Raw genomic sequence first — 21,787 nt, forward strand, 5'->3', positions numbered from 1 at the left:
GTGAGTTTTTGGCAGGTATTCCTGGCTGCTTCACATGAACTCATTTGACTAAATTTGCAGGATCAAGCAAACTTGTGGAAGCTAATTTAAGATGATTCTTAAATGCAAGTCAAAACACACCCTACTGCCATCCCACAAAGCAAAGAGATAAGGACCCAAGTTAAGGTTTCATCAGAAGGGGATTGCAAGCTTATCTAGCCTCCTAAACTGGCAAATTGAAAGATATGTAGGAGGACTTAAAATAAGCGATTAAGGGCAAACTACCTTTTTAAGTATGCAATAGTTTAACTAAGAAAATAAAACCAGAAAAATTGATATGCAGAAGACAACACTAGAAAAGCTAGATTTATACCATGTACAACACTAGAAAACATTAAATGTTAAGTGCTACGAATTGGCTCGCAGTACTTATGTTTAAAAATGGTTATGTAGACAGCAGGCATATAGGATATAATACAAGTCATGAACTCCCAGATTCATGATGTACAATATTGGTAGTAAAAATAAGTCAACCACTAAGTTCACATTAGTTGTATTTTATTACAAAAAAAAAGTACACAAATAGCTTGTCATCCAAAAATGTTAAGTTCCTTGTGGAGCAGTTAAAAGTAAATAATTTCACCTTGCAAGTTAGCTATTTTGAATTAGTTGCTGCATCACTACTGCACAGAGGCTGATCAACTGCAAGAACTCATCAGAACCGTCCACCAAGCACTTGTCTACCTCCTGGAGGGGAAAAAAGGTTCCAACTTCAATGCCAGCAATACCAGACACCTAGAGAGAAAAAAATCTCGGCACGGCTTTTACAAGCTGATGCTCCCCCCCCTCCCCGTACACACACACACCCCTCAGGAATATATATCAGTAATTTTCATGTTACAGAACTCAAGAGTACAAGTTGCCACCACCTTAACGCAATTTAAACTAAATAGAAGGTATTTTGCGTTCTTAGAATTGTGTTTATCTATCTTGCTTGATAGAGGAATTCCTACTAACATTTAAACTAGCATTCCTCAACCTATCTTTCAGCCTGTCCAATAGGTAGTGTCTCGTCTGTTTAGAGAATGCCTGACAGAATTGACAAGATGTGACCCTCCTAAATATAAGGAGGGGGCACAAAGATGGCAGTAATTTACTACCGCACTTAGTGGACTTTCTGAAAGGGGCCTTGAGGGCCATGCACTCCTTCAGGTAGTGTCAAACGAAGAATTTTTTGTTTTGTTTTTCAAAATAAGATGAGGAAAGACTATTATCTAAAAGACAAGAAATTGTAAGTTTGGCAGGAAAAAAAGCCTCAAAATCAAAGAAAGAATGGAGAAGTTCCCGACTGAGATAGCCACAATGTCGGTGGCAGCAACCCATCGCCTCAGCTTTAGAAGTTTTCTGATGCGTGGCTCCGCGCATGCGCAGAGCCTTATGTATTAATGCACAGGTGACCACTCGAAGTACTAGTTACAGGTAAGCAACCTGTCTTTTCAGGCTTGCATGTAATGACAACTCGAGAGATACAATAAATCATTAATTAAACCATGGTTTGGTGTGCAAGCCAGGTGACATAATAAAGGATAATTTCCTACAAGCAAATGAACGTTCTAAATGCTTCATGTTCATACTTCACTATCTTTTTAGTTAGCCAAGGGGTCCCCAATCTGTTAGGACCTGTGGGCATATTTGGGAATTTGAGATACTGCTGTTGGCTCCACCACAAAACACCTAATCAGTGGATCGCTGCTTTGGCATCTACCTTTCACATCTATAGACCTTAGGCTGCATCTTATTCAGCAAAAACATTTAATTTGCGTCTTTTGCACACCATCTTTAATAAGGGATTGCCTAATTCAGCTAATTGCTTGCAATACAGCTAAAGCTTCTTTCAAACACATGGTTTGACAATGTCCAGTAGTTGCTTCTTTTTGCGGGGAGGTTATTACACAGATAAATTTTGTAGTGGAACAGTCTTTAATATTCACTGATGTGCACACTCTTAAATTTACCTGCTTTATGGAAATTGACAAATGGTATAAATAGGTTTTCTGCACCCCTTTGACAGCTAGAAGATTAATATTACAACATTGGAAGGATAAACACTTACTAATGCATTGAACTGAGGACCTTGCAACACCTTCAAAATTTGAAAGGGTTGCATATATAAGTTACCTTCAAATGGATACTTTTAAAAATGATATTTGGACCACTTTTGTTGAAGCCTGTATAAAATTTGCTAGAAAGATGTATGTGTATTTTTAAAAATGGGGAAAACTTTAAAAATTAAAAAATTGGGTGCCTCTGAGCACCATCTTGGGGACCCCTAGGTTAGCCACTAAAAACTCACATGAAATCCAAGTAATCAAGACTTACAGCAAGTTTCTCTGCAATAACAGATTTCTGCTTGTCACTGAGATCCTCACTCTCAACAATGATATCGTGAAGCTGGCTTATAAGTTGTGTAGCTGCGTAACCTTCATTGATCAGATTCTAGATACAAGGAAGAACAAACATTGAAAGTTGCTAGCATTAACCATTCTAAACAAACATGTTTTTATTGACTGAAAACTACAAACAGCTTTCATTAATGCAGAGTGAAAGTACTCCTTGACTTAAATAGCATAAAGGCAGGTGATACAAAGCTCAGCTTATCATTAAGCTGTTACATTACAAAATACAAGCATACAGCACAATGCTAATTCCAAAAAGGTAGCTTAAATGTGATTTGTCTAATACTCAGGATTACTTGATGGCTCAGACAACAGGGAACTATCTCATTTTGTTGTATGCCAGTACTGTACCATTGTTTAAGAGCTTTTAGACACAAATCAGTTAACGAGCTTAGTGATTTCTGCAAGTTAACCAGATGCCCAGAATTGAGAGTTCTGTTGTATTTGTGGAAATGTTTGTGTCACCTGCTTACAGGCAGGGTTGCTGCTTTATGAGAATTTGCATGGCTGGCAAAGAACTAAAAAGAACCAATCTACTAATATAATCTTTGAAGTGGCCTTCACAAGGTATTTAGACCTTCTCTGTATTGGAAGGAAAGATATCCAACATTCTAATGTAGAACTGCCAGCCAGGAGGCCCTCTCTAACAATGCAATTTTATTTGGCCCCTAGTTATCCAACCAAATTTTAATCAAACTGTGGGTAAAACGCTTGCCCAGTTCCAATTATAAGCAAAAGGGAAATGTTTTTAAGATAGACAAGCAACACTGAACTTAGGAGTCTAAGATTTGGTGAAAAACCTCAGGATATGCCAGAGTACGTTGTGCTTTATTTAACATTTTTTTCTGAAGAATTAGAACTAGATATCACCATCTTTGTTACAGAGATTAACAATATGGCCGGGGGTGGGGGGAGGAGCATTTTCAGGGATGCAACTAGGAGTTGGCCATCCCTGCATTTAAAGCACCAAGTCCTATTCACAAGCGGATATACCTAAGCTCAGAAAATAATATTCTTCCTATAAATGGGTCCGCTTATATTCATCTTCCTCTTGACACATACATCCAGCAACTACTGTACATAGCATAATTCCTCTGATACTGGAGGTAGCATACAGCCATCAGGACTAGTAGCACCTTGAATTTGTCCAACCCCTTTTAACGTCATCCAAATTGGTGACCAATTCTAGTTATTATTGGGGGTTTTGAGTAACCTTCAAATATTCTGAAGGGATTTAACCACTTGACTCACCGTTTCAACTTCCTTTTCACCATTACCCTCATTTAAGAAATTTTTCCTCCTTTGAAGTCAAAAATGTGGCTCTGTTGGACTTCCTGGGCAGTTTCCCACTTAAATACAAATTCAGTCTGATATCAATGTGATCACTGTTACCGACTGGTTCAACAACATTTGCATCTTGTACTAGGTCCTGGGTGATGGCACTTAGGATTAAATTCAGGGTCCCCTCCCCTCTGGTCAGTTCCATGACCGACTGTTCTAGGGCACAGTCATTTAGGGCATCAAAAATATTAACCTCATTGTCATGATGGGAATATACATTTATCCAGTGAATGTGGGGGCAATTGAACTCACCCATTATTACAATACTTCCTCTTTTGAAAACCTCCCTGCTTTCGTTTTTATCTCAAGATCACCCTGAGTGTTCTGGCCTAAGGAACGATAGAATGTTCCTAGTACTAAATTAGTTTTGGAGCCTAGTATCATCACCCACAGTGCTTCTGTGGAAGCGGCTACTACATACAATTAAGGGTATAAAGAAAGAGAAAAAAAGATGGCGTTGAAGAAGCCAATGACAACGTGAGTGCCTTCCTAGCTTATCAAGGAGAGGGAATTGTTGAAGAAACAAAACCCAGGCACACTAGCCAAGACCTATATCTCTATTTCTGTCTGTTATCTCCCTAGCTGTCTCCCTTGACCAGAACTACTTAAAGGTAGACCAGGAGGCAGGTCTGGGTGGGAGTGAGAGACTTGGCAGAAGGAAACATAAAGCACCACACATATGATTAATAATGTTCATGTAATTTCAGCATCTGTCACATTGAATGATTCAAATGGTATGCTGAAGCTTAATATTAATCAAGCTCTTAATGTAAGTCAACTCAGAAGAAATTAGTTGCATAAAATCCTTACTGTGCAAGACAATTTTACTTTTAGGGACATCTGTAAGGAGAAGTGCTACTTCTCTCCTTAGGAGTGCTTTCCCACCTAAGGTCACAGGCCCGATAAATGTCAGGGGGTTCACGTTACATTTACAACATGACTGGCTTAAAAGCAAGCCGGTTTTAGTTCCAATATGCTTACATAAGCACCATCACCTTCTCTCATATGCAACCTACCAACCCAGAAAGAAAAGGAGCATAAAATAATCCTGATTCTTATATGTTTAAAATCTTAAGTAAACTACCTTTGTTACAGTTTCCAGTTTCTCAAATGAACCGCTCTGACAGGCAGTTAGTAATCCGTCCAACATTTCTTTAGGGACTATCTAAAACAAAAAGCTATGTGAATAAAAGCATGTGTATTTTGCCATCTCATGACACTAATGTAAAAAAAAACAACATTTTGATGAAAGGCTTTAGGAAAGTGCAGATGTTCAGGCAAAAAATAAAATAAAAAAATAAAAGGCTGCTAACCAGAATATTCTTGTTTGTAACCAATGATGTCATTCCACTAGTGCAAAGCTTCCACCACTTGCAGAAACTCTATTTTTATCCTTGCACAAGTATTGAATCCAATCATTTGTTCAACTTGCACAAGGCCTTGCGCAACTCATTACAACTTCTTTTGGCTAGATGTTGCAGTTGCACTAGCAGAATGCCAACCCTTCTAAATTCTTCACTAGCATAACATTGGATATAGCCCAGAACTAGCACAACTACTGCAAGCAAAACTACTGCGAGAAGGATCTTGGAATTGTTGTAGATCACAAGCTGAATATGAGCCAACAGTGTGATATGGCTGCAAGAAAGGCAAATGCTATTTTGGGCTGCATTCATATAAGTATAGCTTCCAAATCACATGAGGTACTGGTTCCTCTCTATTCGGCCCTGGTTAGGCCTCATCTAGAGTATTGTGTCCAGTTCTGGGCTCCACAATACAAGAAGGATGCAGACAAGCTGGAGCGTGTTCAGAGGAGGGCAACCAGGATGATCAGGGGTCTGGAAACAAAGCCCTATGAAGAGAGACTGAAAGAACTGGGCATGTTTAGCCTGGAGAAGAGAAGATTGAGGGGAGACATGAGAGCACTCTTCAAATACTTAAAAGGTTGTCACACAGAGGAGGGCCAGGATCTTTTCTTGATCCTCCCAGAGTGCAGGACACGGAATAATGGGCTCAAGTTAAAGGAAGCCAGATTCCAGCTGGACATCAGGAAAAACTTCCTGACTGTTAGAGCAGTACGACAATGGAATCAGTTATCCAGGGAGGTTATGGGCTCTCCCACACTAGAGGCATTCAAGAGGCAGCTGGACAACCATCTGTCAGGGATTCTTTAGGGTGCATTCCTGCATTGAGCAGGGGGTTGGACTCGATGGCCTAGTAGGCCCCTTCCAACTCTGCTATTCTGTGATTCTATGATAATCAACACCTTTTAATGAGTTGCACAACAGCTTTAGCAAGTAGAAACAAAGTATTAGAATTGACGTCTTTGGAAGAGTAAGAACTGTGTTTCCGGAAGTGGTAGAAGCTTTGCACTAGCAAAATGACAACATTTGATACAACCCCTTTTTTCCATGTTTCCAATAAGCACCAAACTTTTCTATACTTTTACTTAGAAAAATCTCCATATGCAAATTTACCAATGTCAATGCTACTACAACACATTAACACCATGCCACACAAAAATGGGATGATAGAACCCAAATTAAGAGCTTTACTCAAAAATGTGTGTGAGCATCAGCTTTCAGAACAGGCAAGGCATAAGCATGTACTAGTAGTAGCAGTAGATTGTGTAAAGTATGTGTATTTGTTGAGGATATTATACAATAGTGGACACAAGTTGTGGGCCTACAAGGAATCACAAGCACAAAGTGGAAGATTCAAGGAAGTGTATTTCCTGCAGTCTCAAGACCATTTTCAAAGACCATCTTTGAATCTAAAAAGTTTAAAAAGCCCTTAAAAGTTTATGGCATTCTGAACTGGAGCAGTGAACCCTACAGATCTTCACAGTACACATCTCTCAGCTTTTAACCCTCACCCCCAGTAAGCTCTCAAAGGTTCAAGCAGACCAGTGCCTTCATCCCTTGCCCTATATTTCAATTCCTATCCCCACCCACTCCTGCCCCCCAACTGATGCTCAACTGCCCTAAATGTTCCATGGCTCCTAAAGGGCAAGTAGCACACAAACCCATGAAATCAGTTCAGGTGGGATTAGCTACTACTGATAGGTTTTAACCAACCTTTTGGCATGGAACAAGATTAAGAAAGTAGCTTTACAACAGTGTTGATGTTGCCACATTATATGTCTTTCCCTTACTTGATCAGCTACTCTTAAGAATATTTCAAGCTTCAAAAATCTTGCATCATTATCACAATTTTTTTTAAAAAAACTTCTAATGCTCGTTGGGCTTTTATAAAAGATTAAAACTCTAAAAATACAATATCAAACATAATATAAAATCTATTTACATACAAAAAGCCATACGTGTTCATAGCAAGAGACAAATTATAGCTTGTTTGATCTTGCCTTAGTGATGGGTTTGGTCTCACTTTTCAAGACTTATAAACAAACTAATATTAGAAAAGGATACCTGTGTCAGGAATGTGTTATTTTGCCTTATCGCTTCTGAGAAATCTGGATTCACATGAAAAACCAAAAAAAGTATACTGTTTATGCTGGAATTTGTCTATAATTTGGTCAAAATGGATTGATTCAACTTGAAGAATCACCAGTATAGTTTTTTATCTCCAAATTCTTAAGAAGGAAAACTAAGCAGGATGGAAGAGATTTTTACTCAAAGTGTTTACTCAAAATATCTGGTTCAAAGGATTTCTAAGGAAAACATTTCAGTATGCCTAATTTTGTACCCTCAAATCATTAACTTCCTTATTCTGGGCAAGTCATTAAAAATAAAACTTGCCACTACAGAAAGTACAGCTTTGAAGAAAGATTGCTATTTTACGTCACCATTTTCCCCAAGAGCAATTTCATGATAGTTCGGATTAAATAAAAAAGCTAGACTTACCCCTGCGATTTCGGTGACAATTTTCTCAGTGACCTCTTTCCCACCAGTTAATCGTGTAGCACTTTGAAGAAGTGTGATTGCTTTTCTCAAGTCTCCTTCCGATGCATGAACAAGATAAGAGACTGCCTATGGAACATAAGAAATAATACTTTTTAAAAAAAGAAAACGAAGTAAATAGTGACCAGCAGAGATGAACACTGGATATGCTTTTCTGAAGTACACATCTTTCAATTACAAATTGGCCTGAATGTGTTTAATAGAAGTGCCTCTCCCAGCCATTTTCTTAAATGTATTTTAGGGTTGTTCCTCAAATTACTTTTCCTTACAAACATACTTAAGTGGATATTGAAACCAGATTATAAGCTTTTTCGTGCTGAGAAGCACCATGTACACTGATAGGATTGCATCTTAGATTAGTAGGTTGCTGCACTGGCAGCATGAGTCTGAAGCCCTCCTTGAATGGCAGGAGGGTATAGGAGCCTAGATATGGAACAGTGCTAGGCCTACACTTCAGCCTGTCTCACCTGCCCTAGACTGCAGTCTGCTCCCTGGCTCAATGAATTAGTACATGTCTGTACTGCTTTCTAGAATAGCACTATTCTATACTTCGGATGTAACTTCTGGTTCACTCGTCCAACAGAGGCTGACTGACCATCATTAACGAAGCACAGAAATTCTCTTACATTAGTTAGATATTGTTAGTTTGTCTATCTGCTGGAGCTACTATCCTTTAAGAGGGCATCATGATTCTACCATTAATGTAGTTCATCAGTGACCCAGAAAAATACACTAAACAAATGCATCAGTCCCATTTCACAGCATTAAAACAATGAACCTCTGAATTAACAGAAAAGCGACCTCACTGCTGACTGCCACATTCTCCTTTTCAGCGATGTCTAGAAGTCTCTGCTGTTGGATTTTGTCTGAAAGGGGCTTGAACCGAAATTTAGAGCATCGAGATGTTATGGGTTCAATTATCCTGTCAAAAGGAGAAAGGGAAGCATAGTAAGAGAAGAAATTCATCCCCCTCAGTTTCTATGGAACAAAACAATTTAGTTTTCATTCCCTCCCATCCGTAGTACATATGCTTAATTTAGCATACACACATGTGGAATTCAATCAAAATTAAAAATAAAAGCTTAATCTTGAGCTTTTAAGGAAAAGGACTTGTAAAGAAGAGTGGGATACTAAAACATACACAACAAACAATAAATAAGGGTGCATGGTAAAACCCATACATACCGGCTGATGTAATTACAGATAAGGCAGAAGCGTGTCGTTTTGGATTCTCTCTCCATGGTCCGTCTTAAAGCTGCCTGGGCTGCTGAGGTCATAGAATCTGCTTCATCCAAGATTATAATCTTAAAAGGGGGACACGGCTTTCCACTAAACACACACACACACACACATCACCAAAACACACATTAATAACTTATAGTACTAGTGTAAGCTTCTGATGTGTAACTCGTAACATTTCAATGTACACATTATGTGTGCTTGCCCATTCCCAGGCCACTGATTATGGGCATGTAAAGATTAACATGCAAAGTTAACATGTGGCAAGTGCATTCAAAGCTTGTCCAAGTTAAGGTAGACAAGATTGTGCCTCTCCCCCATTGCAGGTACAGAGACCGATTGGACTGGCAGCTGACTCTTACTTCAACACTAGCAACTTGACATTGTCTCCCACTGCATGTGAGGGCAATAGGCTGGCTTAGTAGAGTGGAATAGTTTGGCCAGAGAATATATGGATATGGAGCTTTGGCAGAGGAGGAGGCAAGAACAGCTAATGCGGGGTGGGTGGGTAGGTATAGGGCAGGGTTCCCAAACCTGATCATAGTAGGGGTGCAGAACCGCTTTCAGCCCGTGGGCCAAATTCAGTACTGGAGAAACGCTTGCACTCCAGTGATGGGTGGGGCCCAGGGCAAAAGGCATAACCCTAACCCTTTTAAAACGGGGGGGGGGGGTGCACAAAAGCCAGGAAACCACTGACCAATCAGTTGTTGTGGTAAAGAGCATGAGCAACTGGAAAACCTTGGAGGAGCTGGGTTTGGCCCCTGGGCCTGAGGTTCCCCACCCCTTCTCTAAGGCAAAACAAAACCTCAACACATTTCTCTGGATCTTCTTTCTCACAGCTTTTCAGCTATTCTGAAAAACGCAGTGTCCTCTCCCCGCCCCCTCCACTCTTAGTGTTTTTCCTAAGCACAACTTCAATATTTCATGCTTTCATCTCATAAGCTTTCCAGACAACTCTGATCAACGGGCAGATAGAATGTAGGATATTAAGTGCCCAAAACCCTGATTTGTGAAGCTGTTCTTCATATGCCAATGACTGCATCATTAAGGGTGCAATAAAAGTAAAGTACATTCAGCATTACAAAAGCTTTAAATGTGTCCATACATGTCCTATCGGGGATTTTAGCACAAGATGTGTGCAGCTGGTGAAGGATAAATTCTCTCATGCATTTTAGAGCCTGAAAGCCATCGTGTAGTGCTGACTCATGGCCTATTTTAGCATTACAAAGCTAACCCATATAAAATTGAAACAGAAATATAATCCTACAGATAGGCTTTGATCATTGTGCTTACTCTGAACGACTTCCCGACACTGTTAGCTGAGCAAAACTCTTCACTTTCTCTCGAACGACTTGTATTCCACGTTCATCAGATGCGTTTAACTCAAGGACTCTCTGCCGGAACAGTTCAGGCCTATTTACCGGAACAAAAATTTAGCCAGTTTTTAATATATTTGTTATGCATAACTGTTAATTTGGCTACACAATTTGAATACTGGATATTGGTCATCTGGGCTGTTTAAAAGCCTTTTTAACTGAAGGTTCACCATGTTTGAAATTATTCAACTGATGCTACTCCCAGCGCCTCTTTTCTGGGTTTTTAGGGCAAAGCATCAACTCCAAAACAACACAAAATGTTGTAATTATTCAAATGACTGTAGTACCAGCACAGGCCTCCATAACCTGTGACCCATTAAAGTGAACAGAGCCCATCAGGGAACCAAGAAGCTTATTATTGGTATAATGTCACTCTGAAAAATTAGGAAAATACATGAATTAGATGGGAAGGTGCTGGAGATGTGACAAGACATAGGAAGCTGCCTATGTAGATCATAAGTGTATCTACAATTAGTGGTCAGAATGGTCTAAGTTTGTTAACTTCGTTGATTAATACAGAGTTTTTATACACTCAAACATGTAACAGAATTCTCATGTTATTGCTTGAAGAAATGTTTCCCCCTTTTTCCGATGCCTCTTGTTCATTTATATGCAATTTCTTTTAAGAGAAAACCCCTATAATAGAAATCCTCATGCTTTCAGGGAGGGTTTCAGGACCTAATATACGACTGGTGAACTGTACTTGGCTTGGTGGGTCACAATTTCTACATGCCTATATTATTATTATTATTATTATTATATGTTTCCGATCCCAATTCAAGGTGCTGGTTTTAACCTATAAAGCCCTACATGGCTTGGGACCACAATACCTGATGGAACGCCTCTCCCGACATGAACCTACCCGTACACTGCGCTCAACATCTAAGGTCCTCCTCCGAGTGCCTACTCCGAGGGAAGCTCGGAGGATGGCAACAAGGGAGAGGGCCTTTTCTTTGGTGGCCCCCCGACTGTGGAATGATCTCCTCGATGAGACTCGCCTGGCGCCAACGTTGTTATCTTTTCGGCGCCAGGTCAAGACCTTTCTCTTCTCCCAGGCATTTTAAGCAGCATTTAATAACGTTAAGTTTGTTTTAATGGACCCCAGAATTGTTGTTTTAAATGGATACTGTTGTTGTTTTATACTGTTTTTATGTTTTTTTTTAAAAAATGTATACTTTTAATTTACTATTTTTAATTGTTGTAAACCGCCCAGAGAGCTTCGGCTGGGGGGCGGTATATAAATGTAATAAAATAAAAATAAATAAATTATTATTACATTTTCAAACACTTAAAGCCATGACTCAGTTTTGAAAATTAACTTTTGGTTTCCCTCTCAACATCGCAGTTAAACTTACTGCCACAAAACTAACATACTTTGCAAGACGGTCATTCCCGATATTCTCTGGGCGTTAAGAGTAGAACAATAGTCCTAGTGTCCACCTTTATAATAGGGATGTGCTCCGCTTCTCCTCAAACCGGAGAAGCAGGAGCGGAGCAGGGGGGCTTCGCCTACCCTTAAGGCGGAGGCGAAAAGGATTGGGGGGCCGGCGGGTCGAGGCGAAGAGGATCGCCTCAATCCAGAGCTTCGCCTGAAGGTAAGTGGGGGGGAGGGGGACTAATCTGGCGCTGCCGGCGCCGCCATCCATGCGGCGGCGGCAGCACCAGGTAAGGGAGCAGGTAGGAGGGACGCTTACCTTCCTCCGTCGCCGGCTTCAATTGAGGCCCCGGGTGAAGCTGGAAGTGAAGGCGGAGGCCTCTTCCGGCTTCAACCGGGGCCTCAATTGAATCCCGCGATGGAGGAAGGTAAGGGGGTGGGGTGGGTGGGTGGTTTCTCTGGCGGCGGCGGCGGCGATCTAGTGACGGCGGCGAAGCCAGATCTCGCTCCGCGGAGCGGAGCGGGAGACGGGCAGAGCGGCGCAAAGAGGATCGGGCCCGATCCGGATTTTCCGGATCGGGCCACGAAGCGGATTGGGGGGTCCGTGCACACCCCTACTTTATAACTTCTAAATCCTTTGTCCCAAGTACAAGATGGGCATATTTGCAGACTTTTTAACAATGCAAACAGGTTTACTTGCCAATTTAGGGTCTCCTAAAAGGCATAAAGAAATTGTTGACAAAATGGAACCGGGGAGGCAGTGGCTTAATCATTACAAGCCAACTTAGGTATTTTTCTAGATCTGGCTTACTGTATTTTTGGTGCTGCTAAAGTACAATTCCCTCCTTCTTTTCATGTTCTAGGCATCCTTTTCAAAATATGTCGCTTTTATAAGCTCCATTCAAATGATTTTACTTAAGTTTCCCAACTGTTTTGTATGTAATGATATTACTACTTTGCTCTTCACTGTCAGTACCCAGAGCATTTCCCAGTCATCAGTTACAGAACCTGTTCAAATGGTGAGTTTCAGTTTCCAGGAAAGGGCAAACTGTTCTAACTCAGAAGAATAGGGACCGAATAGTTCATCACATGATAATAAACAACCTTTCAAAGACACACAAATCCAGTTATTGGATTTTTTTTTAAATTATTCTCTCATTAATATTCACCCTGCCCCCAAAATATTTTAGTGACTTTTGCTATTAGTAGTTCTACTCTTGGTTGTGTTTTATGACTTAAATAGATCCCTGCACACTTTGACAACAAATATTTCTCAGCCATTGTATGCACATGTCCACATCCATGAACATATTTATGTGTTTTCATTCTTCAATCTCTGCCAAAGATTAGCCTTGCAAAAGCCTACCAACTCTCCCCTCAGCCTCCAACATGTTATAAGCATGACTGCAAGGCATTTTACTGTGCACAATTTTGTTGAAGTTAGCGCCACATATGTCTATGAACTAGAATAGAACATGTGTTTAAAGACACAATTCAAGTCATCAAAAGTACAAGAGGATTGCCAAATTTGAAATGGGCAAAATGCCACTGGATTCTAGACTTACCCGAAGAGTTCTCTGGCTGCTGCCAAGATAGTGGATGTTTTTCCAGTTCCAGGTGGACCATAAAACAAGAGATTGGGAAGCTGCAAGAGCAGATGGTTAAAATATTTTGCCATACAATATTTAATTAAATAAATATTTTGCCTTTCTTTTCTGGACATCCACAACAGGATGTGCAGGAAAGCAACAATACATAATTACAAGTGGGGGCGGGGGGGGCAGGAATGCACAAATATTCAGAGATAAATTTTGTCTATAATACCTTTGCTGTGTCTGTTCTCACACACTCAGTACCCATTTAACCTCTATCTGGTGTTGCACTACAGTACTCTCTCCCTCCCACCCCACTCCCAGTACCTCCATTCACATATTCATAATGGTAATAAGGCATTTGTTTGATAGTTGTCCATCCTACTGTCTCTGCATCTCTTCCCACCAACAGAGCTTTTATATTGCATTTTATATTATGGTTTTATACTGTTGTTTTATACTTTGAATGTTTTTAATTTTTGTGAACCGCCCAGAGTTCTGGCTATTGGGCGGTATAGAAATGTAATTAATGAATAAATAAATTTATAAATTCCTAGGGTGCATGAGCCAACTGTTTAAAACTTCTGAGCAGGTCGATAACACCACAGCAGCTGACCCAATAGTGAGACATGTCACATGTTAGTATTTGAGTATGTCCTAATCTTTTATCTAAGTTAAAATCCTATATGCGTCTACTCAGAAGTAAGCCCCATCAAATTTAAAGTGGCTTACAGGTAAGTGTGCATAGGGTTGCAGCCTCAATGGTTATATTTTTAGCAGATCTGTAACATGACCGAGCTCTGCTATTTCGGACTCTTGCTAATGATGAGCTTATAATACCTGTAAGGAAGCCTATTCAGTTTACAAGGTTACAGTTACGTGGAAAGTTACAGTTCATAGTGATTTCTCCGTGGAAAGCAGATTCCAACAAGATGTCAACTAATTTCAAGACACCAGTTAATTCATGATTTCTTACTTAACAATGGTCAAATATTTGATTGAATTCTTGGAACAGGGGTAGAGAGTTGTAATCCAAACATCTGGAAAATACCAGGCTGCCTATTCCAACATATAATGATCTTTAAATGAACAAACTATAACCATCATTCCATTGCTAAGGATTTTATTGCATTTTGACATTATTCTGTAAGATGCTTTCTGAGAACCATGGTTGAAGAATGACTAAGAAATATTTCATATAAATAAATGATTCGTAAGGCAACAAATTCCAAATTCTCTTCTACTAAAGGATCATTTTAGTTTAATTTGAATATGCTAAAAACATTAAAAAAGCTACAGCACTCACATCAACTCCCTGTAAGGATTTCTTCAATACAGCAACAACTTCCTCTTGAAATGCAACTTCATCTATGCATTTTGGGCGGCTAGGTAGAAAAGTAAGAAAAATGGATATGCAACTTAGTTTGTAATCCTATACTCCCTTACCTGGGAGTAAGCCCCACTGACTCATAGGTCTTACTTCTGAGTAGATATGTATAAGAGTGTGCTGTGAGTTTCTGAAACTGGTTCTTTGCAGCTGTTGTTTTTTTTGACTGTACTTCTATTTTTTATTATTATTGTAAACTACTTTCTTTTAACAAAAGTAAATAAGTAGTCACACATCAAATCTGGGGCTGGAGAAGTATTTTAGTCAGAACAAATGCTTGTTTGACAGTAACTCCGAAGGTCTATAATTCATTATATAGAGACTAGGGTGGGCTGATGTTGTTGTTGGAATCCAGATGTTGTTGGATTCCAACTCCAGACAACAGTTAAGGAAACTGGGAGCACGAATTCAACATAATCTACAGACCTGCAGGCTGCCCACCCCAATATAGACAATAAATGATGTGCTAGGCACAGATGAAATACAAAACAGGAAAAGTAAAAATACCTCTTTATTGTGTTATATTATTAGAGTTCTGGCACATACGCCTTATGTTTATGATTGTAACACTATGCTGTATGCACAACAACACAGTCAAGAGCTTTTTTGCCTCCATATCCTCAGATAAGCATGAATGCAGCAACATATTATGGGATTAGTCTCAATGCTGTCTGAACTACAGCATAACCTTTCACTGGCTGGAAATCCAAAGGACATTGAATGTGTAGTGAAGTCATGTCAAGCAATGACTGAAAATAACATTACCAGACTCTGTGCACGAGTTCAAAAAGGCTCTTTGAGAAGGAGTGCCAAAATGTACAAGGAACTGCAGCATTCCTAAAAGGAGTGAACAACTGTAGTGGGCTGAAACAGAACATCGGAGCCTGCTTCAGTTGGACCCCCCCCCCCAGGGCTAACTGACATCTTCACCCTGTGGGGAAGAAGATGCGAGGGAGACTGGAGCAGGTAGGCACCATCGGGGCCTGCTTCAGTTGGACACCCCCCCCCCCAGGGCTAACATCTTCACCTTGTGGGAAAGAAGGAGCTGTTGGTTTGCCCCTCCATTGGGAGATGAGAGGATGGAGCAGGGCCTTCCCACCAGCCTAAACAGACTCCTTAATTTCTTTTTATTTTCTCCCTCTTCCCTCCCCATCCACTTTTCCTTGTGTGTCACGTCTTTTTTTAGAATGTAAGCCTGAGGGTAGGGACTGTCTTCTTTATTGATACATTGTAAGCCGCTCCGAGAGCCTTTTGGCTGAGGTGCGGGATAAAAATACTCTAAATAAATAAATAAATAAACATCCGTATTGGTTCTCTATTTCAGGGCTTATCTATCCAAGTTAACTGCTGACATGAGTGGTCTACTTGTGCGAGCAACATAATCTAAGAGGAGCTGCAGACAGAATATCACAGGTTCTATTTTTCCACATAAGTAGCCTCTATAATCTTCCACAAGCAACTCCTCCGGCAGCAGACTGCATATGACGGCAAAGTTAGTTCAATCTGGCATTAATATACTTACGAGTGTACTTGCTTGTTAAATGCAACAGAAAATCAAGACAAGGCACAGAATAAGTGAGGATATCTAGTGGATACAACCACAGTAATTACTTAAAACATCAAAAATACAGGCAGCCCCCTTTCCCTGAGCAATTCTGGCAGTCAGATCTCAAGCCACAGCCTGATGCTTACTATTTTTCCACCCAGGGAACGGGTCTGACCCTCTTGCCCTCCCCACTGCCTCCTGCAGTGGCTGTTGTTCCCCGCTCCTTGGTAGATAGGGGTTTAGTGCTGATTGAAGATGGACCTTTCAGAAATGCCTGCATTGCTGCTGTTTCTCACCAGCCTGCAAAGCGAGAATGAGAAGGGGAGTATACATTATTATCATTTGCCTTTGAAAAAATAGGTCTGCACATGTTAATATCCTGTTTTTCAGTGGACTCATTTTGGCTACAAACCTTTCAGCACTCACCACCTAAGTTTGCTGTTAGAATGGTTCTAACCTGAAATGCAGACATTTTTTTGGTCACCTTCGCTTTTTGGACCTTAGTTTCCACTTATTTTTAACTTTTCTTTCTCAAACCAAATTCTGTTATAAAAAAATAGGCAACCTTAGTTATCACAGGGAGCACAAATGGCACAGTATCTATCTCCCATCTAGAAGATGCTATGAATATAAAAAGAAGCAAACTAAGTCCCTCACTCAATCATGCAACTGCACAAGAGAATGAAGGAACAAACACGTATTAAAGTCATCTGACCCCAGAAGAATATTGGATTAGGGTTGCTAATTGTCAAACTACTTTTTATTATGACAGGTCCACAAAAGACTTGTTCTAAGGGGAAATAAACAATTACTTTTGTTGGACCAATTCATCAACAAGTAGCAAAGCTATCAAACCTTCCACATTTTTCTTTTGGTATGAGAGTTCATAGAGTGAAGTCTGCAAGGATCATTTCACCTACTGTTTTATTCTCCAGAACCAACACAGTGACAGAGCCTTCTTAATCCAAAATATCATTTCTACAGTTCAAAACTGTGTGTAATCTAAGTCCGATTACATAATAGGTTCACAGCAGTTCAACTTTACTAGTCCACTCAAGTTGTGATCAGCCTGCTTCCATCTCAAATAGATGAGTAAAATACCAGACATGGCTTTATTATCAGGTGTGGCGGTGCAGCCTGAATAATTTGTTTCTCCCAGAGCTGTCAAAACCATCACTATCCCAGTCTCAGTACTTTGTTGCTTGGTTCCAAGGACCATTGCAAGATAAAAACAATATCCTGTGTAGATGTCCTGAAGGCACACGTGATATCCGATGCTCCTGAAGCCCCCCCCTGCAGCTTTCACTTTCTGGAGTGGGGGGTGGAGAGTTGCAAGTCACTGCTTCAAGGCACTCTGTGTGCTTTGAGGCAGCATCTCCCAACGACACACACTTCTGTCATGAGAAGACTAGACCATAAGAACCACCACGCTGAATCATTCCCAAAGTCTACCTAGTCCACTATTCTGTTCTCACAGTGACCAACCAGACACCCCAATAGGAAGCCCACAAACAGGACAGGGACATAAAAGCACCCTTCTGCCCCTGTTCTCCAGCTATCCTAGATACAAGAAGTAATATACAGCCATGACAAGTAGCAGCTACCGAGAGAGCCATATCCTCCATGAGGTCATCTAACCTCCTTTCAAATTCATCTAAAGATCAAGCTGCAGTGAGTAGAGACTGGCTGAATAGGTCAGCGCGTGAGCTTCCTCTTTGAGAGGCTCCTGCACAGCCCCTTTCAGTCTCTAGTCCAGCAGACTTTGAGCAGAGCAGCATGTTCTTAGACGGCCAAAGGAAACTCAATATTCAAGAGAGCTTCAGCTATTGGGTGGTATAAAAATGTAATAAATAAATAAATAATAAATAATATTCTGCTTCAGCCCAGGAAGGCCCAAGATGACAGAGGCACAACCAGGGCAAGAAAGCAGGTCAGATATGGAAGCCACCAATTCCCCATCCCTTCCAGCCCAGGGGTGGGCAACCTGTGGCCCTCCAGATGTTTCAGCCCACAAGTCCCATGAAGAAAGGCAAATCCTATTTTGGGCTGCATTAATAGAAGTATAGCTTCCAAATCACGTGAGGTACTGGTTCCTCTCTATTCGGCCCTGCTTAGGCCTCATCTAGAGTATTGCGTCCAGTTCTGGGCTCCACAATTCAAGAAGGACGCAGACAAGCTGGAGCGTGTTCAGAAGAGGGCAACCAGGATGATCAGGGGTCTAGAAACAAAGCCCTATGAGGAGAGACTGAAAGAACTGGGCATGTTTAGCCTGGAGAAGAGAAGATTGAGAGGAGACCTGATAGCACTCTTCAAATACTTAAAAGGTTGTCACATGGAGGAGGGCCAGGATCTCTTCTCGATCCTCCCAGAGTGCAGGGCACGGAATAACGGGCTCAAGTTAAAGGAAGCCAGATTCTGGCTGGACATCAGGAAAAACTTCCTGACTATTAGAGCAGTACGACAATGGAAGCAGTTACCTAGGGAGGTGGTGGGCTCTCCCACACTAGAGGCATTCAAGAGGCAGCTGGACAACCATCTGTCAGGGATGCTTTAGGGTGGATTCCTGCATTGAGCAGGGGGTTGGACTCGATGGCCTTCCAACTCTGCTATTCTATGATTCTGTGATATGACAGAGGCACAACCAGGGCAAGAAAGCAGGTCAGATATGGAAGCCACCAATTCCCCATCCCTTCCAGCCCAGGGGTGGGCAACCTGTGGCCCTCCAGATGTTTCAGCCCACAAGTCCCATGATCCCTCACCACTGGCCATGCTAGCTAGGGCTGATCATGGGTGTGAGCCAAACCACCTGGAGGGCTACAAGCTGCCCACCCCTGCATTAGAGGGTTGGGAACTACCTACCCCTGCTCCAGGGCAGGCTTCCCTAACCCGGTGCCCTCCATTTGTGCTGGACTGGAGCTCACTGAAGTCCCCAACTAGCATAACTGGGCTAAGGGGGTTCTGAAAGTTGCCATCCGAGACATCTGGAGGGCACCAGGTTGGGGAAGGGTCTAATGCAGCGGCCCACCGCCACCACCACCCCGGGCATGACTAGTGCCCCCCGCGCGCTCCCCACAAGCCACCTGCGAGGCGCGCGCAGCTCCCCTCAGTGTTCTTCTGCATGAGGCCAAGGCGGCCGCTACCGGTTGCTCCCCTCCCTTACCTTCCAACTCCCGCCAAAAACCGCTCGCTTTTTTTTCCCCGCCCAACGGGAGGGGCCACTTCCGGATATATATATATAGGAGCGCGCTAGGAATGCAACTGACCATAGAGGTTCCCAACAGTCGTGCGAGCCGTAGCATTATGACTCGACCTGAAGGCAGGGGGGGAAGGCGGAGCCATCTGAAGGGAGGGGGGAGGGGTAAGAAAGGACGTTACCCATCACGTGCTATGTATGGAAATAAGTGTCATCCGTTAGCCTGCCCTCACCTAACGAGGAGAAAAGACATAGCGCATGCGTAAAACTCTACCTCATTCCCCCGCCGGTGTGGATCCACATGCGCACACCGATCACCTCTGGCTATTCAGGGTGACGTCATGCTTCCAACTGGAAAGACGGCAATGAGGGTGCGCATGCGTATAAGCGTGTCTATAGAGCCCATAATAAGACAAAATACAGTTTTATTTACAGCAGTGGGGGCTGGGAGCTCCAGTTTTGGTGGAGCTGTGAATGAAACCCATAATGGAATTACAGCCCCACCGAATTCGGAGCCACCAGCCTCTACTGATTTACAGAGAGCATAATTTTATGCAATAAATAAATTTTGATTCTCTTGTGCGCGTGTTAAAGAAGTAACTGCTTATAGGAGACAATGCAGAAATGTAGGCCCTGTTCAGAAGACACCTTAAATAGGGTGACCACATGAAAAGGAGGACAGGGCTCCTGTATCTTTAACAGTTGTATTGAAAAGGGAATTTCTGCAGGTGTCATTTGTATGCATGCAGCACCTGGTGAAATCTCCTCTTCATCACAACAGTTAAAGCTGCAGGTGCCCTGCCCTCTTTTAAATCTGGTCACTCTAGTATAGTTCCTGCAGCTTTAACTGTGCTGATGAAGAGGGAATTTCACCAGGTTCTCCATATATACAAATGACACCTGCTGAAATTCCCTTTTCAATACAACTGTTAAAGATACAGGAGCTCTGTCCTCCTTTTCATATGGTCACCCTACTAGTGGCACTCCTCTGTGGCCAGGATAAAAACATAGGCTACTAGCCTCTTAACAGGGTAATAAAAATTTCTGCAGACTAGTCAGTTCTGAGGGCTTATTTACAAAGCTAAAGAACAGGATTGAAGTTGATTAATCAAATGAGTTCTAATCAACTAAAATATTATATTTGCACCTAAGAAAAAATAGTTTCTCTTTTAACTGATCTTTGAAGGGGCAATTCCCTTGCTCACTCTCATACAGATGGGAATGCCTCTTTACATATGCCACACCCCATCTGTAGTTTTTACATAAATATTTTAAAACCTAGTTTTCTTTACTTTTTAAATCTACTATCCAATTAATCAGGTGCACATTTTGAATTGACCAAAATATTTTAATCACTTAATCACACTGATTTAATCAGGTTGACATAACCTTTTGTGGTTATTCAGCCTCTTAACCCACCTATCTATATTTGAAGGCAGGCTTTATTTATATGCCTAGCACTTAAAATTCTACCAAGTACCATATACAGAATCCCAAACAAACAGGGTTCTACCAGAATAGTTTGCAGACTAAATAGACAAGCACATATCACAATGGGAGATGGCAGAGGGAGGAGTAGAACAAACAAATTCAGGGCAAAAGTAGAAAGACATTTGGCCAAAGAAGGATCAGAGAGGGTGGGGGATTACTTTCCTTCCCTCTTCCCCTCCAAGACAGAATACTCAGCTTTGACTGCCAGTTCCTCTGAGACTGCAGATCCAAAACTGGACCCATCTATTGGCCAGAGGACTAAGGGGTGCTGGGTAGGGTGACCATATGAAAAAGAGGACAGGGCTCATGTATTTTTAACAGTTGCATAGAAGTTGCATAGAAAAGGGAATTTCAGCAAGTGTCATTTGTATGTATGCAGCACCTGGTGAAATTCCCTCTTCATCACAACAGGTAAAGCTGCAGGAGCCCTGCCCTCTTTTGTATCTGAATGAATGAAATCTTTATTGCTAGAAGCGATAAGCCATCACAATTCGACATAATAAAAACAAGTAAAAAGATAAGCTAAAATAAGTAAGTTAAATAGGGTAAAATGGATAAATTAAAATTAAAATAATGAACACAATTGGAATATAAAGATAAAAATCACATTAACGTACATTAAGAACTCGTGAATGGGGAACTAGATCAGTACATATATCAGAACAAAATCTCCACCTCTCCATTTGTGTGAGTTGTGCTGGGAAAGATGGGTATTATTACGTGTTTCTTGTAAGCCACCTTGAGAATCATTTGATATATAAATCTTATATAAAAAAATGTGTGGTGCAATGAAGACACTTCACCTGCTTAGAAAACTAACGACCTTGCATCCCAGCAAACTGGTACCCAAACCACTTGAAATATTCACAGTTAGGGTGATTCCAGATAAGGT

At 41.3% G+C, this 21,787-nt stretch overlaps 2 protein-coding genes across 2 annotated transcripts in view; both read right to left on the reverse strand.

Moving 5' to 3' along the window:
• Nucleotides 1-21,787, reverse strand: part of ATP11B (ATPase phospholipid transporting 11B (putative)) — a 508,285-nt gene that overhangs the window by 5,108 nt on the left and 481,390 nt on the right. The gene's annotated exons all lie outside the window — the stretch shown is intronic.
• On the reverse strand, nt 521-19,410 carry RFC4 (replication factor C subunit 4). Its single transcript, XM_063131915.1, has 11 exons — nt 19,372-19,410; nt 16,358-16,511; nt 14,585-14,663; nt 13,252-13,331; nt 10,229-10,348; nt 8,882-9,025; nt 8,498-8,618; nt 7,640-7,765; nt 4,861-4,941; nt 2,359-2,475; nt 521-726 (listed from the first exon to the last, which is right to left on the reverse strand). The coding sequence occupies exons 2-11, from the start codon at nt 16,489-16,491 to the stop codon at nt 631-633; spliced, it is 1,098 nt and encodes a 365-aa protein (XP_062987985.1). The 5' UTR covers nt 16,492-16,511; nt 19,372-19,410; the 3' UTR covers nt 521-630.

The sequence above is a fragment of the Elgaria multicarinata genome, chromosome 8 (genome assembly GCF_023053635.1).
Source record: "Elgaria multicarinata webbii isolate HBS135686 ecotype San Diego chromosome 8, rElgMul1.1.pri, whole genome shotgun sequence".
In the NCBI taxonomy this organism is placed as follows: Eukaryota; Metazoa; Chordata; class Lepidosauria; order Squamata; family Anguidae; genus Elgaria; species Elgaria multicarinata.